Source organism: Fomitopsis serialis (genome assembly GCF_022376445.1).
Source record: "Fomitopsis serialis strain Sig1Antser10 chromosome Unknown B0H18scaffold_46, whole genome shotgun sequence".
NCBI lineage: Eukaryota > Fungi > Basidiomycota > Agaricomycetes > Polyporales > Fomitopsidaceae > Fomitopsis > Fomitopsis serialis.
In genome coordinates, this window is record NW_025955006.1 from 269,603 (window position 1) to 289,590 (window position 19,988).

Below are 19,988 nucleotides of genomic sequence, written 5' to 3' on the forward strand. Positions count from 1 at the left end.
TGAGCGCTGAGCGCGTGCGTCGTGAGCGAGTTGGGCGCTGTCGGGTTGGACCAGTGTCCCGGTGACGGTTGAGGTACATGCCAGTGCTGCTATTGCCGTGACAATATACACGTTGTGTTGTTTTGGGCCTGAGGTTGCGACACTTGCACTCGTGAAATTGCAGATACCCGCTGGGATGTCAATGGTGGTCACCCACTGCACGTCCAGGTTGTACTTCAGTGGTGATTACTGAGTTTGGTTGCCTCATCATCGGCATAACCTTCTAGCGGCTTAGCCAAGGGCTCCAGAGTTCGAGCGACCAAGCCTTACGCGCATGGATTTGCACAAGATGTGCATTGCAATAGTATCATGGGCGTAGTACAAGACAGAGAGAACCTAGTAGAGTCAGATGAGTGGGCAACGCGTAGCCATCTGAATCTGAGGTACAAGTGCCAGTATAAAGGGGGAGTGTCTATCTGTGGGTCACCTTCCTATCGCCTACGGCCACGATGCGGGTCATTCAAGACCTCCCAATACGATTTCTGAAATCATGAATAGAGACTGTCCCTATACGCGGACACGACGACTTCTCTCGGGGTATCTTGGACGCATGGCGCCTGTCGTGATGGAGCTGCGAGCCCGTGCGAGGAGCCCGGGGCGAGGTTTGGGTGAGGTCTCGCAGTCTCGCGCCCACAATACAGTGTCTTGCTCTGCGCCGTTGAACGTAGATTCGGCTATAGCTAAGTGAGACGGGCAATCGGTGCTTCGGATAAGCTGACGACTCACGCCTTGTCAGATATAAATATCTTTATAAGAAACGCGGAGTAGACCACGGTCGGCCCACGGGCTGAGGAGGGTGTTGAACGAAGCAGAGAGATTGTTGATGATGCCATCCTTCTCCACCCGGTCACAACCCTTTGGGGGGTTGAGAGTCAATTGCAACTCGACTTCAAGTAGTGCCTCAAAACAGGGGCGACGCATGACGTCGTGCAGACCCTTCAACTTCAAGTTTGCCCTAGGCCTGTCTAGAGATCTGTAGAGGCCCGGCGTCCCGGCGGCGATTAAACTGATCGTGATCTGCTTCAGCTGATGGGACTGCGCAGTGGAGAGCGTGGGGTGTAATGCTTCTGCGATTGTAGGCAGGAAGCCATATGACTGGTACTTCTCGTCGCGGAAACCTATCTTGAAGTGCAAGAATTCCAATGCAGTGTTGTGCTCTAGATTATTCGTTACTACGACATGCATGATCGTCAGATGCGTGATGCAACGCAGAGGAAATATGTGACAGACCAAGGCTTGATATACAGACACGAGTGAGGAATTGTCCAGCTGCTCTGAGGAGTCCGTCTATGTCAACGTTGTTCTTAACCAGTGAGGACTCTTCGCAATCCAGCTCGTGACGCTTGAGGCTATTGTCCGGTCTGCTGAAGGGTTTACCGCAGTACTTGCTCTGGACAGGGCCACCAGTATGCTTAAAGTGGACCTTTGAGATGTGCCGCGCCAATTGGTAGGCGGATAGGGTCAGGCCACACTTGACTATGCCATCATTCCAGTGGCACCGAAAGAGATCTCGGCCGTCAGACTGACGCAGGGCCACACGATGATGCTTCTGGAGATGATGCATGACGACAAAACTGCTAGTGTCGTCGAGGGAAGTCCTGCAGTTCATGTACCGGCAAAAAGTTGAAAGCGGGCTAGAATCACGATCGTCATTTCTTACACTACAGTAGCATACACGAGTTGAAGGAAAAGACATACTGAGAGCCTGAGGATCTTCGAGCGCTAGGGTCAGGGAGAGACTCGAAGTGACGTAGGCTTGCACAGATGCCTGAGCGTTCGAGCCAGTCAATGATGACATCGAATGTAGACTTCGAGCGATGGTCGTCAAAATCGATGCCGAGCCGTTGAAGCTGAACTCGAGTGTGTGACCTGGACTGAAATCGTCGAACATCCGCGTCGCTCGCAGATTTCAGCAGAACGAATTCGCCGCCACGCAATGTGATGTCTTCGAGGTTGGGGGAAGCGGAGATAAGCCGCTGTAGCTCGGAGATGCTGTGAAATTGGAACCTGGACAAATGCAGCGTCTTCAAGGCCTTGAACCTGGACAAAGTACTGAAGAACGATGTCGGCATGGCAGCATGTACTAAGCCCCCATCGATCCGCAGGCTCTGCATGCCAGGCATTGCAGCGCAGAAAACGGGCGGTAGTGCATGGAGGAAGCGGTCACGGCCATATGGGTGCCCCGCCAAGGGGCCGGCGGGAAAGTAGCCGTCGGAGATGACGAGACAACGCGTGGCCGCGAGCCATCCTTTGACGCGTGCAGATGTGCGTAACTGCTCCGTCAACATAGTGAAGCTCTTTCGGCTGCGAAGTTCGACAGTGGAATAAAGGAGTTTGGTGGCGAGTTTGTGCCATGTCCAGCAGACCAACGCAGTGGTAGGCAGCGCGAGATATGTCGTCCAAGCGATAATTTCACTGACAGTTTCGACTGGGATGCGACGAGCGAGTGCGAGTGGCAGGGCGCTAGTCAACAGGAGGTGACCACTCGCATGTAGAGTCTGGGGGACCTAGTATGCGCACGCGTCAGACGGTGTCAGGCAATATGTACATCAGACACGCACCTGCGAGGAATCTTCCATCACCGTCAGTCGGGATAGACTATGTGAAGGCGGTTAGACGAAACAGTATGAGGAACGAACAGGACAAGGACGACGGGGAGCGGAGGAACAGGACGATGTCAGGATAGAGGAGGACTGAGGCTAGATAAGGACGGGAAGAAGATAAGGACGGGAAGAAGATAAGGATGGGAGGAAGGTCCCGCACGAGGCAGACGCATGTCAAGAGACAGGTTCATTAGTGCAATAATGCACAGCCAGCCTGGATCTAGCCGCATGCTCACCACCAGCTGCAGCGTCGGACAAGCTCAAGCTATTCACTGCAAACAGGTATGGGCCCTGTCTATGTCATCGGCCACACGCCGGAACTACTCACCTACACGTTTCCAAGTTCAAGTTTGCGCCCATCTCTCCAACGGCAAGAGAGAGAGCCTGGAATCCTTCACCCGTCCTCCAAAGCTTCACTCGCCGTCAATACCGTGACGGGTAAAGTCATACAGTTAGTGTACATGCGTATCACGAGTAACCGAATACCTGTGCGACGTAGTTTCTGTCAAGCCTCTCCGCAACCTACCCTCGAGCTAGTCTCCCGGGCCCTAAACACGACCTTGAGTGGGGAGGGCGGTCGTGTATGGCCCTCGAGCTCTTTCCGCCGAAGGCCAAAATATGAATTATGAGCACTGGTGTCGTTGCGATGGGCGACTCCCCACTAGTGGCGACGCACCTTGGGCGACCTCTGTTAACTCTGCACGACGCCCAGTCCCAGCGCGAGATATGTGTCTACGTCAAGGCGCGCCGAACGACACGGCATGACGGCGAGCAGGAACACGCGTCGGTGTGCAGAGCACGAAATACCACGTGAGGAGGCGGCTTGTTCCGAACCTAAGTAAGGCAGTCAGAAATTTGAAAGTCGAAGTCCGAATCCTCCTCCTCCTCCTCGTCGCGCAGTCCGATGTGTTTTCTCGATGATGACAGGGCATCTTGGCCACACCGCCCGTAAGTTAACTTATCTCTGCACCAGGCTCTTCGACCTGGTGGCCGGATTTCGACGTTTTGGACCATTCTCTTTTCTTTCGCTGCGGCAGGGGATGAGACCTTGCGATCTGGTGGCTCTCCGCGCCGGTTTGGACACTTTGTGCATTACATGCAAGATGAACCTTACGGGCTTTTCTTTCACGGCAGCAGAGGATGAGCGAAGCCTGTGGTCCAAGTAACAGATGTCACGCTCTCGTCGTCCCATTAATTGTCGACAAGAGAGCCGTCCGAGTCGGTTGCAGTTGCGCACGTCCATCATGTAGCCGACGGAGTCAGGACTTGTGAGTTTCTGCACCATCGAAGCTGCCGGCGGCAGATTGACAGCAGCGTTCCGTCTTCACAGGAAATTGAAGTATCGCACGCTCGTGACGATCGTCCTGCTCACGTTCACTCCCACCGAAGATCGGGATCCTTCACAGTGTGACAGATCCCTCTCGGTGTCACCAATCCCTCCAAGTAAGTCCTCCAGAACGCGAACATGGTCGCAATACGCGCCTCCCTGCTGCATCCGACGGATAGCGTGCGCAACCGTACGGATCGCGCAACGGTGTGTACAGCGGCACGCTTGGGCAGCACAGTGAGGCCTGGGGAGGCGCTCCCCTGGAGTACTACAGAGGATCGACTCCCTGCTACGAGCACTGGTTTTTGATTCTGCCAGTGCTCCGCCGGGGTCGATGGCTGTCGTTGCAACTCGGTGACGTACGCGCCGCTTCCCAGCGGGATGTCACGGTCAGCGTCGACCGGCTTGGGGCGGGTCACAAACGACGAGTCAAGTTCTCGGCGCTGCTTCGCAGCGGCAGGGAATGAACGAAGCGGATGACAGGTTCGAGTTCTCGTTGCGTTCTGCGGGCGGCGGTTCTGTGCGGTCTCGACGTCACCGATTGTGGTGCATATGGCTCTCAAACTGTTCAAAACCTCTCGCGCCATCGCTCTGGGTCCTGGCTTCGGTCTCTCGCAGACCGAGAGTGGTGCTCTGCATCCACAGAAGCCCATCTGTCACTCCGAGCTGGCCGCACCGCCGGGATTCTCCATCATTACAACGTCCACGCACACGTTCCACCACAACCCCCGGCGTCATCCTCCCTTCCGGTAGGTCTCTGGGAACGCGGACATGTTCGCGGTGCGTGGTTCAAATGCAGATGCTACATGGCAGAGTGGTCAGTGAAACGGTGTACCTACTGCGGCGCCTGGGCAAAGAGTGATGCCTGGAGAGTTGTTCCCCTCGGTGACGCGCGCCGGGGGATCGACTCTCCGCCGATCGAAGCACCCGGTCAATTTTTGCGTTGCTTGCGTCGACGCCGAGGATGGCGATTCCACGACTTGTGCGTTTCCCCGTAGGCTGCGGCTGTGACGTTGCATGGATCCTTTTTTCTGTGATCGGGGTGTGCGCGTTGACGACAGAATGTGATGATGGCCAGTGCGCCGGGTGCGGGCACGTCGCTGGCCCTGTTACAGACCGTGTCCGGAGTTGAAGTGCTGCCACGCTCGATTTGGTCCGTAGTCGATTTCTGATCACGACGTATGTGGTGGTGCGCATGGGCTGGATTTACAAGCTGGCCTTCTGTCTTGACAGTTTGACAACTTGAGCACGTCCATGCCCACTAATCACGTGTTGCTAGGTTCGACTCGGACACGCGCAGTGCGCACTGCGGTCAACCTCCCGCGTGTGCGGCTCACGGCCTGTCACTCCCCCCTTCTTGACAGCGTGTGGCGATGGCGGTAACTCAAAGCTCGAATCTTGATAGGCGTCAGGCTTTCGTTGCGCCGCGCGACGCCCGAAGCGCCCTCATCGAGGCTTGCTCTGTGGTACCCTGGCGTCGTATCCCGCCGCCGCGCGTGATGATTGTGGTCGCCCCGAACACCAGTTCTCCTAGCCATTCCTGGTAATGCGAACACCTTCGCGGTGCGTGGACTTCCTCCCGTCGACTGCTTAACGAAGCGGTCGTAGTCTCCGAACGTGATCGCGGCATGCCCGGGCAACATGGTGCCTGGGGAGTCGCGCCTTCGAAGCGCACCGGGGGATCGATTCTCCGCCACGAGCAGGCAATTTTCCTTTTTGCTGGCTGGGACGAACGTCGAATCTGACGTTGGTTGAGGCGCAGAGGATCGTGTCAGGCCTGCATGTGGTTCTTCTCTGGGATGACGGCGGTTGGGCTCGGACGCCGATTCGCATTCTGAGGCTCCGTCGGCGTACGCGTGAGGCATCCTGGTTGTCGGTCCCGCGTCACCCTCCGACTCGTCACCGAAGAAGCGAACATGGTTGTGATGCGCGGTGTTATTCCGGCAGATTCAATCACGTCTGCAAGTGTCTCTTCACGGCCCGTTCCATTCCAAGGCATCTGGGGCTCCTCTTGCGTCACAAAGCCTCGACCTGTCTGTCGCCCGAGTGGACAAACTCTGCGTCCCCTATAGACTACCGCACCCCCTCTCTGTCTGCATCAGCCCCAGAAATCGTGAATATGTCCGCGGCGCGCATCTGCCTGCGAAAACGGCAGATAGTCAAACGGTCTGTTGTCAGCGGCGTGTACGATGGCGCGTTGGGCAGCGAGTGCAGCCTGGGGACACTCTCCCGGAGCGCTACGGGATCGACTCCCCGCCATTGAGCGGACGATTTTTGCCAGGCAGATCTACAGCACGGCGTCTCGATCGTCACTGGCACGGACCGTCTTGTGTGTCTCCCTGTGGCTTGTCATCGGCTTTGACGGATCTTATGGTTGATTTGCTCTGACGGACTCGGACGCCGAGGTGCGTATCGATGTGGGGGAGGCGGCGGAGTTGCGCGGACACGTCGTGAACTCCGCGGCAGGTCGCTTCCGTAGCTCGTGCTCCATTGGCTCCGCGCATATGCGCGTGAGCTGTCACGACGGCCTTGCGAACATGTCTGAGGACTCTGACCGTCATGACATGAGTCGGCAGCTCAAAGGCCTGCGGACACCGGGCGTGTGTCCCCAAGTTGAATCCACTCTCCCGTTCTTCGAGACCCGCTCTGCCCCCTTCCTCTCCACAGCGAGCTGTCGCACACTTATTGAAGCCTCCCCGTCAGGCCCAGCTGTCTGAGACGACGACGGCGCTCACTGGCATGCATACTCCCGGCCGGCTGCATCTGCCCCTCTTTGAACCGTGTTTGTGTGTCCGCCAGCAGCTGGCGGACGCGCAGACTCAGTTCAAAAGGGGGAGTCTAGCGCTGCCGGCCGAGGTGATCGCAGAGCGGGATCGGCTCCAAGTCGCGCAGGAGGCAGCGGCGCTTTGGACGGACGTTGTGCAGGAGAGGATGGGAGGGGATGGATGGCGGGCTTGGCGTGGCGCGATTGCTTGTGAGTTGATGCACAAAAGCAGTTTGGGGTTCTGTCTGACTTCGTCCAGCGCTGCGGACGGGATTGGAAAGACTGCGACAGGAAGTCCGCGCAGCGGAAGCGGCCGCTGTTGGTAAATCTGTTGACATGGTTCGCTGGAACGGGTCTTCACGCAGCCCACTAGTGACCGAGGAGGAACTACGCCGGTTGGAGTTCAACATGAAAGCTGAGCTCGCGGAGCGGAACACCTAGACTGAGTACGTCCAATCATAACAGCTCTTGTGTATGCTGACCACGAGCAACGAACAGTCATGAGCGAGACGTTCGCCCGGGCACAGTGGAATCTGATGGACGACAATCTTGGTAAGCTACCCTGTGCGATGCGGTGTTTCTCAGCGATGTGCTGACAACATACGGGTGTTTAGCCCTCCGCCAGCAGCTGGAGGCGCTCACACGCAGCTGGATGATGAGCGCGCTACTTGCAGGTGCAAGGCGGAGGAGCTATGCCCCACGTTATTTTCTAGGAGAGGCCTTCGGTGCGTCATTCCTTCATAACGTTTGCGGGTATGATGACCTATCACTATGGTGCCCTGTATGCAGCTGTGAGTCAAGGGGCGTCCTCGCGCGGCGGGAGGGTGTTAGCGCGACGATTGCTGGCCTATAACGTTGGTATGGACGCTTTCAGCTAGTGAGCCTGGGCCGTCGGTGTGTACAGTAAACCGGATTGAGATACGTTGTAGTGCACGATGCGGCCACACACAGACTATACTCCGAGCCATACGTCGTTCTGTATTGATCCCTTCAAGCGCTGATCCGCCCTCAGAACGTGACTGTGCGCAGTGCGGGCACACGTCCACTGACGGAAACGAAAAGTCCTTGGAGTCGCCCATTAACTCGCCTTTGATCATTTTTGTCGGGTGTCTGGTAAAGATCTGATCTCAGCGCCTGACTTTTGACTCCGCGATGTCGGTTCGCGATCTCCGAGATCTTAAATCGGATGTCATTATGCTTCCGCCCCTTTCGCGAGCTGCCAGCACCGCTCCTCTCCGTGTGTTTCTGAGTCGTTTACAGTAAGCTGCGCTCGGTCTGTGATTCTGGGTATATCGATTGGGCATCGTAAAATATGACTGCGGCGCCCGCAATTCCTTGGAGGACGAATCGATGACGCGATTGAAGGCAGGACGGCTGTGACCTGTCACCAAGTTCGCAGGTGAGTCGTAGTGATACGTAGTCGTCTGCCTGCAGAGGGTCACCAACATGGTGCGAGGGCGTCGTCTAGCACGTCAGCAGCTTTAGCTCAAGATATGTCACGTCGAAGGCGAGCGAGTCTTCTCGGGTACCGGTTCGCAGTGGCACGGAACTGAACGATGCCCGCCGCCCGGCGGGTGTCGTGCGGGGTGTCTCTCGCTTCGTTACGAATTGTCTCCGGGATCGATATCAAGTGGTGACGCGGTGTCCGAATCCGGAGTCCACACGTACTTACTCTACCCTCGATTACGGCGTATGTGACGGTGCTAATAGCGTCCAATTTAGGTTGGCGGCTTCCCAAGGAAGGTCCAGGAGCGTCCGAGTCGTCGACCGCTAATCACGTGTCGCGAGATTCAATACGGACACGCACGCTGCGGTCAACCTCTTGTGCGTGCAGCTTCCAGCTTGGACGTCGCCCTCTCCCCTTCGTGTACGGCATGTAGCGACGGCAGCAACGGAGCTCCAGCGCCGACAGGTGTCAGGATCTCATTGCATCGCGCGGTGCCCATTGCAGCGACGTCGCAGTCGTCTGACTGCCGGGTGCGCCGCGTTGTAAACACGTCAGCAGCTCTGGCTCAAAATACGTCCCGAAAGCGAGCGAGTCCTCTCAGATGCCTTTCCGCGGCAGATGCCCGGGGGATGACAGGCTGTCGTTGCGTCGCCACAGGTGACAGACGGCTGTTCCGGGAAGCGTCGACGTCAATTACGCTTCACCAAGCCGTTCAAGGCCTCTGGACCTGTCGATTCGGCTTCCGCCGTCTCTGTGTCACTGGCAGAAATCGTGTTCCAGCCCAGCTGTCCCTCCGAGTCGTCCGCGTCCCGTTGGGCTCCTCTCCTCGTCCTTGCACGCTCGGCGACATCTTCCTGGGGATACCGATATATTCATGGTACGTGTTCTGCTGGATCATGCGACGTAGCGTAGTGGTCAGCGAAGGGCGGCTCCTGGGCACCGAGTGAGGCCTGGAGAGTCGGTCTTCTGAAGTGCGCCAGGGGATCGATTCTCCGCTGCCCCATGACCAGACCTCACTTTTCTTTTCTGCTTGCGTCTCCGCCCAGAACGGTGATTCGCATCGCAGTTCCACGACTTGTCGCGCTTCCCCGCACGTTGGCACGGTCAACTTGAATCGACGCGCAGAACGATGATGACCGGTCCGGGCGCGGGCATGTCGCTGGCTTCATTACACGCCACGGTGTTTTGTTTGTGATCCCTTTATTGTCACTGAGGGCGAAGCCCTATGTAGACAGTACGTGCTAATTCTAATCAATCGAGTCTCGTGTCCGTTTGTCGCTTAGCATCACCGTCCGCCCGAGCTTCAGGCATGTGTGTAAAACGCCACGGTGTTCGGAGTGCAAGTGCTGTCACGTTCAATTCCGTCATGAGACGACCGTGAGATCTGACGTTGGTTGAGGCGCAGGTGACCGTGTCAGACGTACGGCGCTCTCTGTTACGACAGGAATTGGGCTCGGCTGCCCCGACACGATTCGCATCCTGGCTGGCAGTACTTGTCACCCTCCGACTCGTCACCGAAGACGCGAACACGGTCGTTGTATGCGCGGTGTCTTTCCGGCAGTGCGGGTGACGTCTACATGTGTCTCTTCTCGACTCACCTCGTTCCAACGCATTTGGGACTTGTCTCGCGTCACAGAATCTCGAGCTGCTCGCCGACCGAGTGGACAAAACATGCGGATACGTTCGCGGTGCATACCTCCCTGACAAGTCGGCAGATAGTCAAATGGTCTGCTGCGGCCGTGTACGGTGGAACGCTTGGGCAGCTAGTGGACGCCTGGGAACTCTCCTGTAGTGCTGCGGGATCGACTCCCCTCCATCGAGCGGTTACTTTTGACTCTCCGCGACACGACTTGTCGATCGTCACTGGACCGTCTTGCCATATACTCCCTGCCACTGGTCACCAGTTCGGACAGATCTCACATTTGAGTTGAGCTATTGTGATGGAGTCGGCGCGTATCGATGCGGGGGAGGCGGTGGAGTTGCGCGGACACGTCGTGAACTGCGTGGCAGATCGCTTCCGTAGTTCGCGCCTGTTCGCGCTCCATTGATTCCGTGCACACGCGCATGGGCTGTCATTCATGCCACTGCGGGCTTGCGAACATTTCGGAGGACTCGACCTGTCACGACGCGAGTGGTCGGCTTAAGGCTTGCGGACTTCGAGCGCGTGCGTCCACAGGTTGTGATCACTCTCCCACTTTCCGAGCCGGCACTCACTCGACAGGCTGCGTACCCCGTCCTCCCTTCGACAGCGGGCTGTCGCACACTAATTGAACACTCACGACGGCAACCATGCACTCCGGGGAGTCTTCTAGCACGACACTCACTGCCGAGTTCCCGTAGGCTTTTCTCCTGCATTAATCACACCGCTCACGCCGCCTGAGCCTATATTAACCCACAGGAGCGAACAACCAGCCCCCACGTCTCCGGCTCAACAGCCCGCACCGTCAAAGCGCCCGCGCCCGCCTGTCGCGGGCGATCGTACCGAGCCTGAGAGCAAGCGTCTCGGGCCCTCGTCCGGCGCACGAGCCAATCCAGGTGACCGCAGCGCGGTCAAGGCCGTCACTCGGGGCGCTGCACTCGCTGCGAGACGCGCGCATCTGGTGGCCCTCGGGCGCGACCTGGAGGCCTGCCAGGAAGACATCGCGCAGACGAACGAGCGGCTCGCTCGGTGCGAGGTCCAGCTGTCTGAGACGGTGACGCCGCGCGGGGACGCAGACGCCGAGCTGGCGGACGTGCGGGCTCTGATCGGCGAGGGGCAGGTGCTCCTGGCCGATATGACCGCGGAGCGAGACAAGCTCGCGCAGGAGGCAGCGACGGTTTGAGCGGAGCTTGTGCAGGAGAGGATATGATACAGGCCCTGCATGACAAAATCGCTTGTGAGTTGATGCACAAAGGCAGGTTTGGGTCTGTCTAACTTCGTCCAGCGCTGCGGGCGTAAGTGGAGAGGTTACGACAAGTCCGGGCAGCGCAAGCGGTCACTGTTGGTAAGCATATTGGGGTGCTTCTCTGGAGCGGGTACTCACAAAGCCTGTTAGTTCCCCTCCACCACCGGCCGCCTATCGACTTCGGCTTGCGTCGACGCAAGCCGAGGTCGATAGGCGGCCGGTCGCGGAGCGGAACATCCAGAGTGAGCACGATCAAGGATGCGTGCTCATGAATGCTGACCACGAGCGACGAGCAGTCATGTGCGAGAGGTTCGCCCGGGAAATGTGGGATCTGATGGATGAGAGGCTTGATGAGCTGCCGTAGGCGATGTGGTGTTTCTCAGTGATGATGCGCTGACAACACACGGATGTATAGCCCTTTGCCGGCGGCTGGAGGCGCTCACGCTGCACTAGCAGCCGGAGGATGAGCGCGCTGTTCGCAGGCGCAAGGCAAGCTCTGCCCCACCTTGTTGTCTGCCTGGGAGAGGCCTTCGGTGCGTCATTCAAGTTACTTCAGGATGTTCGCGGGCGTGATGATCGGCATCCCAAACGCAGCTGGGAGTCGAGGAGCATCCTCACGCGGCAGGATGGGGTGAGCGCGACGATTGCTGACCTATAGCGTCGGTGTGGATGTTGTCATCCAGCTCGCCGTCGGTGTGTTCAGTGCCCCATTGATATACACGATGCAGCCACACGCAATCTATTCTCAGTTCCTTATACACTGACTATCATTCAGAGTCGGATTAGACACGGCATCCTATACTATTGGTTCTTTCAACCGTGATCAGACCTCCGAACTTGCTGTACGCAGCGTGAACACACGACCACTGACGGAAATGTTCTTCAATACGCCCAATAACTCTCTTTTGGTCAGTTTTGTCAGTCTGCGAACCAGTGAAACGGGTGTCTTGGATAGATCTAATCTCAGCGCCTGGTTTTGACTCCGCGATGTCGGTTCGTGATCTCCGAGATCAGAAAGCGGATGCAATCTACTGTACCGAAGCCTCAGCCTGTCGTGAGCTGCTACTTAGCACCGCTCGTCCCCGTGTCTCTCTGGGATATGATCCACGCCGCAGCTCTGTCCGTGATTCTGGGCATATCTGGGGCACTGGGAAATATGACTACGGCGCCCGCACCTCCGGGGACTAGGAGTCGATGACACGCAAGGCAGGACGGCTGTCAAGGCCGCAGGTGCGTCGTAGTCGTCTGCCTGCCGAAGGTATACTACGCGGATTGGTCGCGGTTGATTTGCGACTTCGCACATGCGTGTTTACGGTCAAAGCGCAAGTCACGTAGTGTTATAGGTGTGACTCAACGTGATGAACGTCACATACATCCATGCGCTGATGCATATGCTCACTAGAATCTACTGCTCGATACCCCGGCTTCCTGTCCAACGTGCTCCTACTGGGCAAATGTATGGCATATGATATACTTGTATCGATTTACATGTTGTAACTACACCGCATACCTCAGCGAACCAAAGTATGGACCAGGTCAGCGACATATCTTTTCACCAGCCCGTTCGCCAGCCAGTCTATTCGACCACCCACCCATTCGCCAGAAGATGCCGAAGCGGATACCCTTCTGGTCCTCGGCGGCCGGGTACGCCAACATGAGCGAGCCCTGGGCCGTCCAGAGCAATTCGGCGCAGACACCGGAGATCGCGCCCGCCGCGATCATGAAGCCGCCGGCATTAGGGTCAAGATTGATGGCGCTGTGGACAGTTCATCTGGCCGGTCGGTCAGTGACGCGGGGAGGATGCACAGGTAAGAGCCGATGTACACGGCATAGCCGCTGCTCCCAATGAGAAGCGTGAGGCGCGGACCAACGACGTTGTTGATCGAGCTAGAGGATCGCGGTAAGCACCCAGCGACGCGAGCACAGGGCGTCGGCGCACGCACCCGGCAAAGAAAGCGGTGAAGGCGAACGTCGCGTAGATGGCACTGCTGATCTCACCGCCGCCGCCAAGACCGTCGAGGGCATTGAACAGACCTGGGCCCTGAAGCAGACGAAGCCGAGGAAGAAGCCCTGCCCATTCGCCCGCCCGCTCATCAGTTGGCCGACCCGCCACACCAGAGGTGTTCCGCAAAACTGATTGCTCCATCCACAAAGAAAGGCGATTTCGCGGGGCTGCGAGTAGGTGGGCGAGAGGGAATGGGAGTGGGACAAGTGGGCGAACAAGTCGGCAGGCGAGTGGGAGTGCGGGTGAGAGAAATCACAGGCGAGAGAAAGCGCGAGCAGGCGTGCAGGCAGACGGCTAGGCGGGAGTATGGGCGAGAGAGCGGGGGCGAGAGCTAGAAAGCGCTGACGTGTGGACGAACAGGCGAGCGGACGAGTGGGTGAGAAGACAAAAAGGCGAGTGTGGTGTGCAAGGACAGGTTGGGTAGGCAGGCGAGCAATTGGTCGGGTACGCCAGTGAGCGAGTTAGCCGGCAGACGAGTGAGCTGGCAGAAGATTCAGTGTGCGGGCGGGCAAGACAGCGAGGACGACGGTGGATGAGTTCGAAAAAGTGAGTGGCCCGAGCACGCAGGCGTTTGAGCTGGCAAGAACGGGGGACCGACCGAGCGCGAGAGGGCGGGCGAACCACGTACACCGTGTGCCAACCAAGAAGACGAGGCGGGCAGGCAAGCTAGCAAGAGGAGTTTGAGAAGAGTGGACAGGCGGACAACCTAGCGAGACGGTGAGTAGGTAGACCAACCGTGACAGTGATGAGATGAGCTCAGCCTGGTTGTACGTATACGCCTATCAACGTTACGAACGTCTTTCTTCCGTTGAACTTGCATATCGACTGTTGAAGTACAGATGGACGTCACTAAGTAAGTACTCGCGATCGTACATACTGTACCGTATACAATGCGTGGGATACGCGCTGTGCTCTGGCGCTAATGCAATTGTCAAAGCGCAAATGAACCGCGACCAATCCGCGTACGATACGAAGGTCAACCGGTCACCGACGTGTTGCAAGAGCGTCGTCAGTACGTCACCAGCTTGGGCTCAAGATATGTCATGAAGGCGAGTGAGTCCGACTCCTCTCGGGTGCCGGCGGTTCACAAGCTACCGTCCTCTATTAGTGCAGAGCCACAAGGAAGGAGCATCCGAGTCGTCGACCGCTAATCACGTGTTGCGAGAATCCACTGGGATGTGCACGCGCTCTCCGGTTGACTCCCGTGCGTGCAGCTTTCAGTGGACGTCTCCCCTTGTAAGGACGATGGTAAAGTAGTTTAGTCAGCGCCTTAGTCAGCGACCCGGAGTCCGCCGAAGGACCGTTTTATAGCTGACGCGCCCCGTTGCTCTCGTCGTCTTTTCCCCCATCGTTGTGCACCGCTCGCCCCTGCAATATACAGGCTTTGGCTAGCTCAGTACGGCGTCCGAGAAGACCTACACCCCTTACATCTTTTTGAGCTACCGACCTCGTTAAATCGAGGAGCCCCCTTACTCTCTCGCTTCACTCTCTCGCTTCCTTCTGCTTCACTCAACTCTCGCGCCATCCATCTACCCCCAATCTATGTCGACAACAACAACAAAGACCAAAACCAAAAGACGGACTCAACAGACTACTACTAGTCGACCCGTCACCCGCGCATCGAGCCGAGCTACGACGTATGCTCAGGGCAATATCCGGGACGTCGACGAGCGTCGTCCCGAGGACCAGGGCCCCGGTGAGCAAATGCCACCTCGCTCACCTATCCCTGACGGTTCTGTTCGCAGAACCTCTTCGCCTCAGCACGTCGAGCAAGAGCTCGAGCACGAGCGCACACCACCCGCCCGCGCACCATCCCTGGAGCGCACACCACCCGCGGGCGCACCATCTCCTGCGCCCTCAGTTCGCTCCGAAACACGGCGCACGTCGGAGACCAGCATCCGTGACATGTGCCAAGATTTTTTCGACATGATCAACGACCGTCTCGAAGATTCGGACGAGGTCATCCGAAATGCGGCGAATTTCGCCAACACTGCCTTGCGTGACGTCATGGCAGCTCAGCAACGAGCGGCCGAGACTCGCAACCTCACGCGGACGATGTTCCTGGACATCCGTAGACAACTGGACCGTCTTGGGTACGGACCAGCCGAAGAGGAAGACGAGGTACGTGACGATGATCACGGACGCCATGCCTCTCCGCATTCGGTTAACAGCAGGCAACCATCGCCGCATATCCGCGATGACGACTACGTCGAGACCATGTCCCTCGACACTATGTTCGCGCCGAGGCGACCGAATGAATCCGACGCTCAATACGCCAACCGGGCCCGACGTCGGGATCAATTCCTGGACCGCCAAGGAATGGAGCAACGCCGACGCGAACGTGAAGCTCGCATCGCGCAGACCTGGCGCGAGACTGCGGAACGACACGGAGGCGATCCGTATGCCAATCAGCAGGCCTACGCGCCATACCCGGGTCCTCCTGATGACGACGACGACCCGGACGACGACTACGACGGTGACCCGCGCCAACCGTCGCCGCGAGACCCTAGACCACCCCGTGACTATCCAGATGCGGATGGTCAACGAGGAGGAGCTGCCCCGCCACCACCTCCGCCACCTGGCGGACCACCCGATGACGACGGTGGAAGTGATGGGTCGGGCGATCGCGACGACGAGCGGGACCTCCAAGATGACGATGAGGATGCGCGTGAGCACCCGCGCCGGGATGAACGTCGCTTCACCCGAAGCCCTACATACCTAGCAGATCGACGTGTACCGATGTACGATACACGCGCTGGCAATAGACGAGTCCGTGACCCCTACGATCCAGACTACGATGACACCTTCAGAGCTGAAGGCCTTCGCATGATACGAAGGTTAGTCCGAGAAAAACTATCTGAGAGCATGCCAGACAGCAATGCACTCAAGAATATTAAGAATATACCCACACCCTCGCAGTACGATGGTACTGACGACTACGAGCAGTTCGAAAACTGGCTCAAGAACTTACTTCGCTGGATGAGTCTCTTCCGTCTAGGTGGACCGACACTCGACAAAGAACGTTTGTATATACTTGGCCAGTTCTTGAAGGGAAAGGCTGCCGACTGGTATAACGATACCATCGATGCACCTACCGCGAACGGAAGGCCTTGGACGTTCCTTGAGGCACTCTGTGGTCTATTCGATAGATTCTTACACCATGCGACTGCCAGCACAGCAGCCGACAAGTTCTACGCTGCTAAATACACTAAAGAAGGTGGTATTAACGGCCTCTGGGACTATCTCACGAAGTATGCGGCCCGTATGCCCATACCACCTGACGACTACACGTTCGCACGCGTGTTCACGGAGGCGCTTCCCAGCGACATCGGCGTGCCGCTGTTCCAGGCCAAAAACGTGTCCGTCGAGTCGACTCCCCTACAGCGACTCCGACGTCTTGCTCTGCAGCAAGAACACAACAATAAACAAGTCGCGGCCTACCGTTCCAAACACGCTGCGCGGGTTGCGACAACTATACCCAATACTGCAAGCAACCCTTCGACGCGAAGCACTGACCGTCGTGTCGAGTCGAACCATCGCGATAGCCGAGGGCATAGTAGTGGCCAACAGGGCACTCGTAAGTTCATTCGTTTCGTTCGTCGCTCTGACCTCTTGGCTGCTGCAGCTCGCGGCGGAGGTGCGCCGCTGATTCGTCCTAAGGGACTGCAACAATCCTCTCAGCCGACCTCAAACATCCGTGGTGGTGTTGCACCTGCTTCGGGCAACCGTTCGTCAGGCCAGCAGGGTGCGTCGCACCAGTCTCATTCTCACGCACATGGCACTTCACAGCACTCGCGCAAGTGCTTCAACTGTGGAGAAGAGGGACACTTCTCAAAAGACTGTCCCCATCCACCACGCACAAACTTCCGTGCGGCGCGTATCGTCGATGATCGCGACGATCCCGATGTAAACGAGTTGGAACGTCCGCCCGACAATCCTGTCGAGGCGCCCGAAGGGTCGCCGGATGCGACGCCGGAGGCTCCTTCGCCTGCGGTTGAGGCAGCAAGTGCTGATAACCAAGACGAAGTACTCGCCCAATTAGAGGACGAGTACCTCGCCATGGATGGATCACAGTATGATCCTGACGAGTACATCGCGATGGAGGATGCACTCGAGGATGACGACAATGTCGTATAGCATCAGGAAAAACCAATTTGTCTTTTCTCAGCATCTTTTGCACTATTAAGACACCAAGGGTACTGAAGACCATGAAGCTCAGTTTACACAAGTACCCTTTTTCATTATGCATAAAAAGCAAATTGAAGATGACTGATGCAGCCAGGCCTAATATAATGCATTGTAATGATAGCCGTGCATTCACCTAAGAAGCATGCTTTAAATGGCTTTAAAAGTGCTCTTAAGTTTGAAAAACCCCAGTCAGTTGGGGTTCTCTCTTCAGTAGGTAGATTTATCATTTACTGCTTATTGGAGCTTCAGCTCACTTCATTTGACTGAAACTAGCATGGAATTTGCACGCATCCGGACGGCATTCAGTACGGTTACATTGTAATAAATAGCAGCTAGTAGTACACAGCATAACAAAGCTTGAGATGTCCGCCACAGCGCACGCAACCCCAGCCAGCGACGTACAAGTGATGGAGATGGCAGCGACGGCGACGGCAATAGCAATAGTGATGGCAATAGCGGTGGCGATGTGGGTGACGATGGCGATGGCGAGAGTCACAGCGATAGGGAGAGCAGTAAGAACGATAGCCACAGGGACAGGAAGGGTGAGAGGGGAGCGACGTTGTACAGAGGTATAGTAGTGATAGCTACTAGATGGTTGCAGTCGCGCCTGCAATTAGCGCATTTGTGCACGCAGAAATGTGCCACTTACTGTGTGAATCCGCGTCCACGCGCTTCTGCGTTAGTGAACGTACTCAGGCAGGTTCTGCGCAATGTCAATACTGAATAAGTGTCGTATTGTTATGAGATGTATACTACTCACCTCCTTCCCCAGACTCATGGAGCTGGTCTATATCTGCTCCATCCCCGCGAGCCTCGTCGTCGACCTCTTCTGCAACTCTGCTCCCTTCGTCGTCGGTGTGTCCCGTTCCACTAGGCTCTCCGTCGGAGCCGTCGGCGCCGCGTCGTCTCTTGCCCTTCAACTTGGATGTCGACGGGCCCGTGCTTCCAGGTTTCTTGGACGAGCTGGACGACTTACCGGTGGTCTTTGACACGGTCCTCGCCTTCTTCGGCGTGCTCGACACCGGCTGGGTCACCGCCTTCGACGAACTCGGCTCGTTGCTGCGGCTCTGCGGCTTTGACGCACGCAACTGAAGGAAGGGGATGAAGCTGTCCTCCTGCTCGTCGCCGTCTACAGGCCCCTCAATCGCGTTAGGACCCGCATTGAGACGTGTGCTGTACATATGGTCAGTGAATATCTACATGAGGATAGGTGAAGAATTACCTGATTTCCTCCCAAATCTGCTCCCTCGTCTCCTGGAGGTAATCGCCAGCTCGATCTTCCAAAGTCTCGAGGATGGCCATCAAGCCATCCCACCTATGGTCACTCAGCATTCACTGTTTGCCAATGAAGACAAGATGTACTTACTTAGCCGCAAAGTTCTTGTTGGAGAAGACGGTAGACTGGTGGTGCGATGTCACCTCCATCAGGGCTGCCTCGATCTAGATTGGTAAGTATACGATCGCATGAGTAGCTTGACGGACGACAGGAACTCGAAGTAGATGCGTACCGCATTGCACGAGAATGCGATGAGGTTCAGCGGCACCTTGCTGAACTCGTCCAGCGCCGCGTTGACGCTCGCGTTCGCACGTCCAGCCAAACCGTAGTACTGGTAGATTAGCGCAGGGATGCTTTCATTGCGGAACGGCTCCGTGCGCTCGACCTTGGTACGCTAGCATTGCAGTAAGTTAGCTCTGCTGTGCTGCACAGGCTGTGTGTGCACGTACCTTGCGATCTAGATTCTTGTCGCGGTCGAACTGGATGTCTACACCGCCGAAGACAAAATTCGGGATGCTGCGAGCCTTGTTGTCATCGTTTACTGCCGATGGGTGCGTCTCGAGCAGCCAGACGGCGACCTCCCTCCTCTGAGCGACCGACAGACTCCCGAGCTTGAAGACCTGCTCGACGACTTGCTTCGCCTTCTTCTTGATCTCATTCCTGGTCTGCGAGGCGCACGTCCAGACCTGCAAGATGTAAGAGCATCTGACTCTCGACACTTCTGACCTGACACTCACCACCGTATACACCTTCGCCCGCATCGCCGCTCGCTTCGCTTTCTCCTCGGCATTCAGCCCCTTCTTCGCCCGCAGCAGCTTGATAGCAGTCTTCAGGTCTGCGTTCGGTTTTCCACTCTTCCCGCTTCGCTTGCAGGCTTCTCGAATGCTTGCACCAATGAGCTTCTCGCTATTGAGAAGTCGCTTGGTGGGGATAGACGTTTCCTTCGTCCACGCAGACTTGAGGGCAATCTGCAGGCGCAGACAGTTCTGCGCCGCCGAGACGAGTAACTTGACTTTGGCCGGTAAATCTGCGACCTTGACGCGATTGCTGCTCTTACGTTCACCTTCGGTCGAACTCGACTTGGCGCGGGCGGGCTTGCGTTGGGCCTTTGTCTCAGACACCAGCTGTCCATCGTCAACGCTACACTGCCCGATGATTGATGAGTTTGAGTTACTCACTATCACATCGCCCTCGTCCTCCTCTATCTCAGCGTCTTCATCCTCTCCTTCATCCTCACTCTCTGTGCCTAGGGCCTCGATCCCGTACTCATCGTCATCCTCGTCATCCTCGTCATCCTCGCTGTCCGAGTCGAACGAACTGCCCTCTTCCACTTCTTCCTCCTCCTCGTCGTCGTCCACCTTTCCCTCGCCATCATCCTGCTCATCTTCGTCGGACTCATGCTGGGACTCGACCACTTCCTCGTTGCGCATCGCACGGCCCTTGCCCTTGTCCTG

The 19,988-nt window shown here is 57.1% G+C and overlaps 5 protein-coding genes across 5 annotated transcripts; 1 reads left to right on the forward strand and 4 right to left on the reverse strand.

The window, feature by feature from the left end:
* Positions 1–622: 622 nt before the first annotated feature.
* Positions 623–2,066, reverse strand: B0H18DRAFT_466265 (uncharacterized protein). The gene is made up of 3 exons (XM_048038204.1): positions 1,270–2,066; positions 766–1,211; positions 623–713 (listed from the first exon to the last, which is right to left on the reverse strand). The coding sequence occupies exons 1-2, from the start codon at positions 1,928–1,930 to the stop codon at positions 772–774; spliced, it is 1,101 nt and encodes a 366-aa protein (XP_047892025.1). The 5' UTR covers positions 1,931–2,066; the 3' UTR covers positions 623–713; positions 766–771.
* Positions 2,067–5,312: 3,246 nt separating this feature from the next.
* B0H18DRAFT_955869 (uncharacterized protein) lies at positions 5,313–5,834 on the reverse strand (the record flags this gene model as incomplete). Its single annotated transcript, XM_048042388.1, has 1 exon — positions 5,313–5,834. One exon carries the CDS (start codon positions 5,832–5,834, stop codon positions 5,313–5,315), a length of 522 nt encoding a protein of 173 aa, XP_047892026.1.
* Positions 5,835–10,008: 4,174 nt separating this feature from the next.
* Positions 10,009–11,784, forward strand: B0H18DRAFT_1015252 (uncharacterized protein). The gene is made up of 9 exons (XM_048029198.1): positions 10,009–10,252; positions 10,296–10,300; positions 10,357–10,516; positions 10,579–10,996; positions 11,023–11,056; positions 11,120–11,214; positions 11,271–11,425; positions 11,481–11,598; positions 11,660–11,784. The coding sequence occupies exons 3-8, from the start codon at positions 10,470–10,472 to the stop codon at positions 11,530–11,532; spliced, it is 801 nt and encodes a 266-aa protein (XP_047892027.1). The 5' UTR covers positions 10,009–10,252; positions 10,296–10,300; positions 10,357–10,469; the 3' UTR covers positions 11,533–11,598; positions 11,660–11,784.
* A 716-nt stretch (positions 11,785–12,500) lies between these two features.
* On the reverse strand, positions 12,501–13,106 carry B0H18DRAFT_1015256 (uncharacterized protein; the record flags this gene model as incomplete). Its single annotated transcript, XM_048029199.1, has 2 exons — positions 12,501–12,952; positions 13,009–13,106. Coding segments are annotated over 2 exons (267 nt in total), but the record flags the coding sequence as incomplete, so codon positions are not given.
* A 4,844-nt stretch (positions 13,107–17,950) lies between these two features.
* Positions 17,951–19,964, reverse strand: B0H18DRAFT_1120415 (uncharacterized protein; the record flags this gene model as incomplete). The annotated part of the gene is made up of 8 exons (XM_048034108.1): positions 17,951–17,961; positions 18,019–18,431; positions 18,481–18,573; positions 18,625–18,698; positions 18,767–18,928; positions 18,984–19,220; positions 19,272–19,658; positions 19,713–19,964. 8 exons carry the CDS (start codon positions 19,962–19,964, stop codon positions 17,951–17,953), a joined length of 1,629 nt encoding a protein of 542 aa, XP_047892029.1.
* Positions 19,965–19,988: the final 24 nt, after the last annotated feature.